Raw genomic sequence first — 12,474 nt, 5'->3', positions numbered from 1 at the left:
GCTATCCTTAAGTTTGAGGTGAAGTCCCTTAGGCCTAAGAGGTGGCTTTTTCACCTAATCGAAGAGATAAACTTCTGGGCTTCTTTCCTTTTTGAGGGGACAAAGGATGGTTTTGTCATTCTGTCAACAGGGGACACATTCCTATAGGCCAGCCTTAAAACCTCCCTGCATATTGTAAATGCAGGCAACCCGGACTGTCAGGACCCAGGACATCCCTCTGTCTGTCCTGAGCAGCCCAGACCCTGCCAGGGGGCTCAGAGACCCTGGCACAGAGCCCAGGATGCCCCTGTGGGTTTGATTGTGACCCCTGGGGCAAGTTACCAACCTTAGAGGAAGATCTGCAAGCCACGACAAATTAAGTAGAATGACAGTGAATTTATCACGAGGTGAAAAAGTAGATTTTGGGGTTTTTTCGAATGGAGGTTCTGGGGGGCAAGATGGAGGGATCTGGGCGTGTCCAGCCTTTCTCCTTCTTCTTCTTCTTGGCCTCCATCTTCTGCTGTGATGTTGGCACTTTTAGATTGGTTTAGAGTAGAAGCTCACTGTCTAACATAGGTGACGGATATTGGGAAGTAACTGTAAATATTGTACACGTAGTTTTTAGTATAAAAAGATAACCCTGCCCTGGGGCAGGCAGAGTGCCTCTGAGTGTCCTGCTGAGCGAACCTCAGCAGGACAGGAGAAAGAATTTTATAGATAAGGAACAATAAACATCCTTGAGACCGAGAAATGAAGAGCCCTGACTCCTTCTTCAATTGCCAGGCTGGAAAAAAGAGAAGTTTTAACATTTCTTGGGGTCACTCTGACAAGCGAGAGACCTCGACACCCGACAAGGGAAGGGAATAATGCATCTGACTCCATGTTCTCAGAAGGCTAATTTATTACTTTATAATACTATATTATATTAAAGAATACTATACTAAAGTATAGTATAGTGTTCTTTAGTATAATATAGTGTACTAAAGAATACAGAAAAGACACTTACTCAGTGCTAAAAAGATAATAATTAAAACTCGTGACTCTTTCCAGACTCCCAACACAGCTTGGCCATAATTGGCCAAAGAGTCAAAACAATTCACACCAGAGTCCAATCAAGCAATCACCTGTGGGTAAAACAATCTCCAAACACATTCCACATGGGAGCACAACACATGAGAAGCAAATGAGATAGGAATTGTTTTCCTTTTCTCCCAGGCCTCTCGCTGCCTTTCATCTTCGCGGCAGAAAAACCCTGGGCGAGAAAGAAATCACGTTCAGGGAACGTGACCGCCGCACCCGCAGGCATTCCCAGGGGAACTTCCACTAAAAGCCTCCCCCGTTGCTTCCCCCACAGGTGTTCCAGGGCAACTTTGACAACGACACGCACCGCAAGAACGTCATCGAGCCGCCGATCCTGGCCCGGCACGTGCGCATCCTGCCCTGGTCGTGGTACGGCCGCATCACCCTGCGCTCCGAGCTGCTGGGCTGTGCAGCTGAGGACTGAGCTGCCCCGCTCCTGCTGCTGTAGAAGAAGCTTGTAGGATGCTGCGTGGGGTTTCTCCATGAACCAGTGCTCGCTCATTTTTTTTATGGTAGGCCGCTAGCTGTCTTTCGCCAGGAGGTCTAAGCCTGCCCTTTTAAAAAACGATCCGATCCGTTTTTTTTTTGGTTTTTTTGCCCTTGAAATCTGTTGGTGTTGTCCCTTCTGCTGTGGAATTATCCTCCTAGTTCTCCTTTGAGATGTTCACCACCAGTTGAAAAGCGTTGAGGGAAAAAAAGGGAAAAAAAAAAAAACAAACCAGCAGCATCCTTTTTACAAGGGAAGAGAAAAACGAAGCTCATTTGCAGCTTCAGGAACATTGGCCTGACGAGTTCTCCATAAATCATACCATCATCTTACTTGCAAAAAGTGATACTGCAGCTTTTAGCAATAAGTTTACTTGGGGATGACTGCATTATAGTAATTGTGCCTATCAAACACTGTCAGTTCTTACGACATAATATTTTGGGAAATTCTCCCTGGTACTGTTCAAACACGGTACCTGCAATGTTCCAAGCTACCTTTCACCACTTCCATCCAGACAGCAGATTCCACGCACCTGGAGGGTTTTCCTGACTGCCCCATTTTCCTTCTCTATTTTGCATGCTGTAGACATGGCCTCCATCCTTTCCGTTTAGTATCACACTGTGCTGGTGTTTTTTTTCCTTGGGACATGTCACCTGTTTTGCATATGTAACCAAATCAGTGTATTATGACGTTAACGAATTTGCCAAAGCTTATGAATTTTCAAAGTTTCTGTGCTTTTTCACGGAGACTAAGGTGAGGCACCAGGGTATTTGTGGTGTCTCATCTTGGGTTGAGTCCACATTCCATCAGAAATTCCATTCCAGGATGATTTTTCCAGGGGGTGAGCACACAGCCCCAGACTGTGACCTGCCCACCCCCATCACCGCTTTCACGCACGCTCTGAGTTCCATCGAGGAGGAAAATGTGGGGAGAAGGAACCAGGTGCTAAAAGACACACAGGAGGAATGACTCCCTTACTGCCAGGAAACCCTCCCTCTTTAGGCTCTTCCTAAAGTCACAGCTTTCCTCCCCAGAAGGTAAGAGGTGACTTAGGAGCACACCAAAGCCTGGCCCTTGTCACCCTCTGCTCCTATTTTTAGTCAACACCAGTGAGCCATGAGGAGGCTGTTTCCTGTCATGCCCCATCTACAGGAATGCTTCACACACAGCATGATAGCAACCCCAGTTTAAAAAGTAGATTTTAGGAGGAAAAGTAGTGGAGAAGTAGGGGGGACATTCTCCCCCGTGCCTCAGTTTCCCCTGCTGATTGAGATGACATCACCAATCTTTGAGGAGCAATCCAAGTTCCCTTGGAGTAAAGAGCTCTTTAGAGTTAGAGCAGCACCTCAGACTAAAAATGATCCCAGGACAGGGAGCGAGGGGACCTGAAACAACAGCACTTGGGATTACTGCCAACCTTTTAATTTCATACCATGCTGATGTGGAGAGAAAGAGAGAATGTGAGAGAGAGAGAGAGAGAGATATGCAGCTGCATGTTTTAGAAAATGTCACTGAACTTATTATATTTTCTGTCACTGTTCCATTCTCACCAAAACTCTGAACTTGGGCACTGCTTCCCAGGCCAGCAGCTCGCTGGCCCACAATTTGCAAAGGGCAAAGTTTACCTTGGAAACAAAAATGGTTTGGATTCCGAAAAAACCTGCATTTAATCACACATTCTCCACCACAGACTAAATATATATTATCCATTGAACTGTGAAAGCCTCTAGAATAGCAGCCAGGAATTTTACATACAAGAATTGGGGATATAATGGTGGCGGTTTTCTGATAGTGTCACTTAAACTGTCACATTTTAGCAAACAGAACACCCTGCCTCTACAAAATGACTTAATCCTTAAACTGTATTTATACAAGTATTTATTTTATAAGGCTTAGACATTTAAAGACTTCTAAAGAAGAGTCCTGTAAAGGTAAAAGTATGTGTAAGAAATGTTGAGGTCCTGTGCAACACTGCTAAGTTTGTTCTTTATTTTTTACTTTGTGCTGCATAACAAAAGCCACTAGACTGTTACTGTCTTGTCTGTAACTGTGTTAACAGCATTCCTTAATGATGTATATATGGAGTGGTCTTCAAGCAAAAGGAGCAATTTTAAAGAGAAAGTCAATCAATTTGGTGGCACTTCTAATGAGGAAAAAAAATCTGAATAATGGAGGACAAGTCTATCCCTACATTATCTACTGCCTATATTTTGCAATTTAGGCTTTAGGTTAAAAAGAAGATAAAAAATAAAAAGAAAAAACTAGTAATATTTATCTCTTTAGGGCGTGCACACACAACACTTTAAGAGGCTTAAATACATTTTCCTATTATGGGAGAGCAGTTGATCCTGAATTTAATTAATTAATTTAATTAATTTAATTACAGATATGTAGAATAGCATATAGATATTTCACTAACTGACTGTATTAAAAAAAAAAAAAACAGAAGGCCATTTCAGAAAATTAAACTTCCTATTTTAAAAATTTGTGCTAATGCTCTTCTGAAATATTTGGTTTCTGTTCTTAATGTTGGCAGTTTTTTTCATGTTATTCATCTTTTGCAACTTCAATTTTGCTTTTGAATTAATATTTCTTGGTTTAGTAAATGAATTGTAATCCCTTCACCTGCATAGAGAGTTTTCATGTAATGTAACGCAAAAGTTTTAATTTGGTATTAATTTTTGTGTTGAGTATTTTCACCCTCATGTTCTGTGTCAGCTGTCAGTCTTCACCAGGAGAGCTCCATACCTTGTGATAATACTCCATGACAATTCATTTTAAAAAATCACATATCTGACGCCCTTACAGTTTCAACCTGCATGCTGGGAGTTTTTCCAATGACATTATTCCTTGGCTACCAAAAAGCTTTCTTGGAATGGCTCTTCCAGCACCGAATTCTGCTCCCAGTGTCAGCAGTATCAGTCTGAAATAGCTCTTGGTTTAAGTGGAATCCTTCAGATTTAACAAAACAGGTGGGGATCAGATTAGGGGATAGAATTAAACTCTATCCCTTTGATTTTATTTTGTTGACTAGGTGCATACCATTGCCATAAGGGGCAAGTTATAAATTCACACAACTGTTCTCTCCCAGTGAAAGCAACCAGCCCCAAAAAAAAACAGAAGTGCAGGGCCGGAGACATCCCTTTAAGAGGGGATGGAGAAAAGCTCAGAAATAATCCTTGACTTCTGAATTGATCGTTAACAATGACATTGAACAAGGCCAAAAGTGTTCCCCTAATTAAATTTCACCTTGAACGAGCTAGGTATTTGTAGGCAGGCCTCACCTTTGTGTTGCTAGGTAAGTTTCTACATTTATAGCCTGGGAAATAAAGCACTGGCACGAGGCTCCTTTTTATCAGCGTTCAGGGCCCGTTGCCTCAACTGGCTCTGGATGCGGGGTTGACTTTCTCTTTTGAAATGGCTTCATACAAATTAAGTGTCAGTTTTGAAGACTAAGGATACTAAATGAGTGTATCTTTGCTATACAACCAATGTGAACTATAATATTCAGTGCTGGCTTCTGATGTGTCAGTAAGTACAGAAGTATCTCGGACACAAACGACCTTTGCAACCCTTCAAGCTGTGTGATATTCAAATGGTTTTTGTATATACCTAAATCATGTAGAGCGATGTAAAACCAGTACGACCTTGTCTAGTCTTCAAACTTAACAATAAAAACTTTTGAAAAATGAGGTGGTTTTCTTGAAGCTGCTATGTTGCAACACCTTGGAGGAGACACAGCTTATCTCGGTGGCGGCAAGTGTGGAGCAGAGATAGCAGCTGGCATTTTCCTGGATTCATCCACGGGGTGTTTGTGGTAGGTAAGTTTGATTCTGGAAAAATCAGCAGTTGGTGCTGTGCTCTCCTCAATGTGTTCTCTTTGTTCTTCCAGATTAAAAAAAAAAAAAAAACACCTCTAGGTTTTGAACGCGTCTAAAAATACCTTTTTTTTTTCTCCCTATCCCGCTGCTCTCTGAACGAGCACCAGAAATGTAAAATGACAATTTCATTTCCTGTAAGTCAAATTTCCTGGGATATTTATCAGCCCTTATCCTCTCTCCTCCACTCCTGCATCGGCAAATTAATTTCTGAGAAGGTGAGGAGTGGCTGCAGGCCAGACCTGCTATGAGATGCCACAGCAGAGCTGGAATTTGCTCACACCCTTGCCCCTTTTCTCTTTTATTTCCTGTACATCCTGCTCCCCAAAATAGTTAACTCTACAACTTCAATATCTGAAGAAGCTTAAAGTAGCACATGGAAAAGCCATTTGCTCCCAAACCATTTAAACAATTAAATTACATAAAAATATTATGTTTACTGAAAAGAGATGAAGCTTCAGTGGTTTACACCTTGAATGAGTCTTTTTGTAAAGAAACACATATTTTTGTTTTATAATGGTTTCAGCTCGTGCCCTTTCTCCAAAAATCATCTTTTTAGAGACACAAACCATCCACATACACTCACAGGAGACAATGTCTGCCCAACATGTAGTCTCAACACTCACTACAGCATGTTGTCTTTCAGAAGAAAAGTCACAAAATTGCAATTTTCCCTTACCATGAATCTCTAGCAGTCACAAAAAATGAGAATACTGTGTTGCACATGAGGAGAAGAGTATTTTTGGAGAATGATGGCTGAATATTAGCACTTCAGTCGTAAATTTCTGCATCTTGAAGCTTTCTGACTTTTGGTTATAAATTGCAACTGTTTCATGAAACATGGGGACTTTTCCTGAAGAACTGAAAAGTGTTTTTTTCTCACATACTTCATAACATATACACCCAGGAATTCTAGCGAAGACAACAAGAGAAAATAATGAGTAAATCGCTTCAGAATAGCAATTATTTATCAATGACCATCCTCCCATATCTGTTGCTAGTGAGGGATTAACATGAGCTTCAACACTCTACATCCTCATGAAAAAAAGTAGTCTCTGATACTTCTGTGGTAAACACAATAACACTTATTTTATACCTTAGATTTAATAAAAAGAGGCCAATTTGTTCACTTAGTGATTACTAAGTGACCGCTTAGTCTTAGAAATCATATAGAATTAAAAAATATTTTTTAAATAGGACTAAATATAGATAATTTTATGATCCCAAAGTATTTTCATTTTTTTTAATTTCACTTGCAGAATTTTCTTAATAGAGAGATACACTTTAGAATTAAGAACTTAGATTTTAGAAACTTTAGATTCAGAGTCTAAAATATAAAAGGCAGAATTGCATAAATTGTGCAGCTTTATGGTGCCATTCGTTGCAAAATAACTTTCAGTGATACATGTATCATTGTAAATACATATTTTTAAATTCCTCTGAATGGGGCAACATGGAAACCTGTCTTGTTCTCACAATTTACCTTGCTAGGAGTGCAGCAAAATGTATTTTACCAGTGTGTGTGAGTAAGAATAATTGGGTTTTTATGTCGTTTTTATTTGGAATTAGGCCCCACGTGTGTGGGAATGTACAGGAAGAACCTGGTGGAACACAGGTGGGGCACAGGAGGTGGGGAGGTTGGCCAGCACAGCCTCTTTGTCACAATAATAATATTTATTTATTTATTTGGTTTGCCAGCTGATGGGCTGTGTTATCTGAGGTTGCGCATCATCTGAGGTCAGCAGGCACAGATCTCACTAGATGGAGGAAACCAACCCTCAAAATACACCAGGAAAGGTCACTAAGCTCACTTGCACCAGGCTGGAAAATCAAAAGCAGGCTAAATGGATGTATTGGCTTTCTGGGATGCTGTGGGAGGTCAGCAGGAGCTGTGGGGAAGTGCATTGTGCTGCCTTGGCCACAATAAATGCAGTCGAGTGCACAGACTGCATAAAATATAAATGGGATGCACTGAGGCAAGATCAAAGGGCCCCTAAAAAGTGATACCTGCTATTTTCTGATGAAAGTGTCAGAAAACGTGAGGTAGGTGCTATGGATTAAAGCCACACCATGGGTTTGCAGGTGCCTGGCTGGGGTGGATTTACCCTTCTGGAGTTTCTGGGGCAGGGGAGCCTCAGCCACAGGGGCTTCTTTAGGAAGGACAGGCAGGGAAAGCAAGGAGAGGATGGTGCCTCTAAGCAAAGACCAGGTGGGGTTCATGGAAGTCTGCTGGGATGGGTGAGTGTGGGAATCCACAAAATCAGAGGGGCTTGGGAAAGCTGCAAAAGGCAGGCCCCAGAGACAGCAGAACTGTGATTGGAGCTGAGCAGCAGCCATGAGATTGGCCAGCAGAAAAATTATGTAAAAAGTAGAAAAGCAAGGACAAATAGAGCAATGGTCTGTGTATTAATGCTTGTCTAGAATAACTCCCTAAGCTACAGAAAATTTATCTAGCAAGATATTAGGAAGTTAAAGCTTAATAATGGAGCTCTGTGCATTGTGTTTGAAGGCTCACAAGCAGGTATTGTATTTGAAGTAAGCAAGCATTGTTTAACCACAGGTACCTGTGCTTATAGTGGTTGGACAGAACTACTGTCAATATAGAATAGTTACTGTACAGATATAAACACTGTCAATGTGCTTTTGCTTTGTGGGATTGGGCAAAAAACTCCTGGAGTGAGTTGTGACATTGAGTTCTGTGTCTGCTGCCTGGGATGTGAGCTGGTGGCATCTTCCCATTGCCATAGCCATGGAATGGGAGTGATGCTGGGAAATCAAACAGCTCAAGGTGCTTTCCACAGCACCCCTGTCCCGTTTGTGTCTGCAAACAGCCCCCGGCCAGCATCATGTGAGGAGATGTCAAAGAGCTCACAGGGAGGGCAGGGACAGGTGACAAAGTGGCAGGGATGTGCCACAGAGTGCCAATAAAACATTCAATGGTCACCTCCTCCAAACCCAGCAGCAAAAGATCCCAGCAAAAAGAAAATCACACAAAGATGCCAGGGGTCCTCTGTGGGTGGAGAAATAGAAAACACAAAAAGGAAATCTCCAGAGCATGGAAGAAATCACAGCTAGCCTGAGAGGCACACAGAGAAGTTTTCCAGGATCAGGTTAGAAAAGGTAAAGCCCTGACAGAGTTAAATCTATCCAGGGACATCAAGGGCAGCAGGAAAGGTTCCTGTAGGTGCATTGGTAACAAAAGGAGAAGTAAGGAAAATCTGGATGTCTTGATTTGGAAAGACAGGAGTCTACTAAGAAAGGCAGGAGCCTCCCCTGAAATGGAGAATGTGAACCTTCCCCACCCCTCCCAATTGCTGTAAATTTTAAATCAAGGGGCTCTCAGGCAAAAAATATGGGAGCAGGAAATAACAGTTCTTTAATACGGAAAGGAAAAAAAATTGAAAGGATAAAATAAACAATGCAGTGCACTGGAACAACACTGCCAGAGTCAGAACCCAGCCTGACACCCTGTGGGTCAGGGTGCTGGCAGCAGAACCATTGGAATTGTGGCTCAGCCCTCCTGCAGTGTCAGGGGTGGCTCTGCTGGAGCAAGGGGGATCTGTAGAGAAGGATGTGTTCTTCCTCTGAAGATCCAGTGGAAGAAGAGGCAGCTGCTGTTCCTCTGGGCAATCCAGTGCAGAAGCCGTGCTGGTGTCTCCAAACCCCTGGATTATATCTGGGTAGGAATGCTTGGCTCCTCCCTCTGGGCTCACATCACCCAGTGGGATGCTGCAGTTCTTATCAGCCATGCAGGGACATTCCATGGCTGTTATCAGCAATATCCCCTCCCCAGGGAGGTGTGAATGTGGTCACTCAGAGAGAGAGAGATAAGGCAAACTGCCCACTTGACAAAGGTAATCTGCCCTAGAGATGGCAATGGAAAACATCTTGCATGGCAATCTTCAACACTGGGAGAGAAGGTTCTCCATTCTCCAGGACATGGAGAATGCTGAGGTACTCAACAGCCCGGCTCAGTTCCACCAAGAAATGCTCTGGTTACACTGCCCAAGGTGCAGAAGGGGAAGGAAGGAGCTGAAGAACTGTGCAGAGCAGGAGGAGGTGAGGCTGGAGAGCATCCAAGGAACCTGAGGCTTCCCAAGGCCACGGCAGGATGCACCCCTGGGTCATGAGGGAAGTGTCAGGGGAAGGGGCTAAGCCACTCTTTTGTCACACTTGAGAAGTCTTGGCAGTCTGGTGGAGGTCTCCCTGACTGTAAAAGAGGAAATGTTACCCCAATTTTTAACGGGGGAATTAAGGGGAATTTTTAAGAGGGAATTAAGGGACACCCACAGAACCATAGGGTGGGCGGTGCCTGTGAGAAGGTGGAGCAGATCCTTCTAAATTATGGAAAAATTTAAATCCTCCTAAAAAAATAAAAATTAAAAATTAAACAATTAGAAGGATCTAAAAAATTTAGATCTTTCAAAATTATAGAAATTATGCCAAGGCACATGGAAAATAAGGAGATGATTTCTGACATCTTCACGTGGCTCCACTGAGGGCAGGTTGTGCCTGAGAGGTCTGGTGGGTTCTATGATACAGCTACAGCACTGGGGGATGAGGGAAGAGCAATTGGGGTTCTTCCCTCCTTTTTTTCTCTTGAAGGATGTGCCTCTACTATTTTTGGCAAGGAGTAATTCCTTTATTGCATGTGACTCATGCCACCATGGCAGGTTCACAGCTCCTCTAAAGTGTGTGCTCACAGCTTCTTTGTAAGAGTGAAAAGGAACTAACAGGTAATTGCTGATTAAGCAATTAAAGCACGGGTTGTTTGAGTAAATATGCAGTGTATATTTACATACATATTTATATATGTGTATATATATCTGCATTTTCTGCAGGTCATGTCATGTATGTCACACTTCATCTGGGAATAGAGAGAGAAAAGTGGAAGCAGTATTACAAAGATGTTAATTAAGCTCATCAACCTAATCTAGCTGTTCTCCTGATGTGTGCTGTACAGTTTTCTCCCATTAAAAAAAACAAATTGATGAGGGTGGGGAACACAGTGCATCTTTGGAGGTGTTTCATTTATGCCCCCAGTTTGCTACCACAGAATGGTTTGGGTTTGAAGCCCAAACAGCCCAACCCTGTGCCATGGGCAGGGACACCCTGAGCCAGACCCTGTCACCCAGAGCCCCATCCAACCTGGCCCTGAGGGTTTCCAGGCATGGAGCAGCCACCTCCTCTCTGGGAAGCCTCTTTCAGTGTTTCACTGCCCTCCCTGTAAAAGACTTGTTCCTTGTATAGAATCTAAATTGTCCTTCTTTTTGTTTAAAACCTTTTTCCCTTTGTCCGGTCACAAACTCTCCTGCTAAAAGGTTTGTCCCCAGTTACCTTTCCTTGGGAGCTGGCATGGAAACGGGCAGCATCACTTGAAAGCCAGAAGTGCTTCTTTATTTTAAAGCCATTTTTCCCTTTACCGAGGGATTTGCAAGCACTTCATTTCCATATTTTTTTCAGGAGCCACGGCTCCCTGAACGAGTGAGGAGGTTTTCTGGCTCACAAAGGTTGGAGTCAGAGTGGCTTCCAGAAGAATCTGACCCGATATTTATGTAATATACATATATATATAGCACATGCCACTCACCACCTGCATTGGCTGCTCCACCTCCCAGCCCCTGAGCCCTGACAGAAAAATTGTTGTTCGGCTGTGGCAGTGAGACCAGCTATTCACAAGTGGCTTTTTTTTTTTTTTTTTCCACTCAGCAAACGGTCACATTCCCCAAATATTTCTGGGAATCCAAAGCCAGGCTTCCAAACCAGGGGCTGGGTGTGATGTGGTGGAGGAAAAACTCGCCCCGGGTCCCAGAGCAGCAGCTGAGCTGCCTGAATGGCACGCACAGCTCACATCTGCAAACACACCGTGGGCAGCAGGAATGGCTCAGCAAACATGTCCCAGCCAATCCCTTCGTGGCATAAAAGGCTGTGCTTCAGCCTGAAACGTTTGGGTATTTTTGAAAACGTTCAGCAGTCTTTTTCCCTCGCCTCTGCTGCAAGCATTCCTCCGGCCTGCAAAAAAAAAAAAAAAAAAAAGAAAAGAAAAGAAAATAATAAAAATAAAAATAAAAATGCATTTGTGGTTAATTTCTTCTTCAATGGGTGGCTTTCTATTCAGATTCATGCCTGTCAGGCATTTAGACTGCCTGAATGGATGAATATTCTCCTGAAGTCAGCTAATGGAGAGCTAAAACTCCACAATGGGATGGAAGGTCTGGCATCCCCATCCTACCAAAGGGAAGGGGCTGCTGAGACCCCCTTGATGCCACCAGAAAACAGATGATCCAACACCTTCATGGCAAACCATCACTTCACAGAGCTCAGGACTTGCTGAGGTTGAAGGAGAGTGGGATGTGTGTCACTGATGCCCCAGTGTGAGGGGTGGTGTGATTTCTGATGGGTGCTGTGCTCCTGCCAGGCACCCACCCAACAGCTCTGCATCCCCAGGGCTCCAAGGAGCACTCCCTGGTTCTTCTGGGAATCCACAAAATCAGAGGGTTTTGGGAAAGCTGCAAAAGGCAGGCCCCAGAGACAGCAGAACTGTGATTGGAGCTAAGCAGCAGCCATGAGATTGGCCAGCAGAAAAATTATGTAAAAAGTAGAAAAGCAAGGACAAATAGAACAATGGTCTGTGTATTAATGCTTGTCTAGAATAACTCCCTGAGCTACAGAAAGTTTATCTAGCAAGATATCAGGAAGTTTGAAGCTTAATAACGGAGCTCTGTGCATTGTGCTTTAAGGCTCACAAGCAGGTATTGTATTTGAAATAAGCAAGCACTGTTTAACCACAGGTACCTGTGCTTATAGTGATTGGACAGAACTACTGTCAATATAGAATAGTTACTGTACAGATATAAACACTGTCAATGTGCTTTTGCTTTGTGGGATTGGTCAAGAAACTCCTGGAGTGAGTTGTGACATTGAGTTCTGTGTCTGCTGCCTGGGATGTGAGCTGGTGGCATCTTCCCATTGCCACAGCCATGGAATGGGAGTGATGCTGGGAAATCAAACAGCTCCAGGCACGTTCCCAGCAGCCCTGTCCTGTTTGGG

At 43.3% G+C, this 12,474-nt stretch overlaps 1 protein-coding gene across 1 annotated transcript in view; it reads left to right on the top strand.

Annotated features, from left to right (window-relative positions):
- EDIL3 (EGF like repeats and discoidin domains 3) overlaps window positions 1-5,238 on the top strand; it is a 242,611-nt gene extending 237,373 nt beyond the window's left edge. Inside the window, exon 11 of the mRNA XM_066569157.1 lies at window positions 1,334-5,238. Coding sequence (XP_066425254.1) covers window positions 1,334-1,483 — 150 coding nt within the window. The 3' untranslated portion in view covers window positions 1,484-5,238. The remainder of the gene's footprint in view (window positions 1-1,333) is intronic.
- Window positions 5,239-12,474: the final 7,236 nt, after the last annotated feature.

Source organism: Molothrus aeneus, chromosome Z (assembly GCF_037042795.1).
Source record: "Molothrus aeneus isolate 106 chromosome Z, BPBGC_Maene_1.0, whole genome shotgun sequence".
Taxonomy (NCBI): Eukaryota; Metazoa; Chordata; class Aves; order Passeriformes; family Icteridae; genus Molothrus; species Molothrus aeneus.
This window is presented reverse-complemented; position numbering and strand designations above follow the sequence as displayed.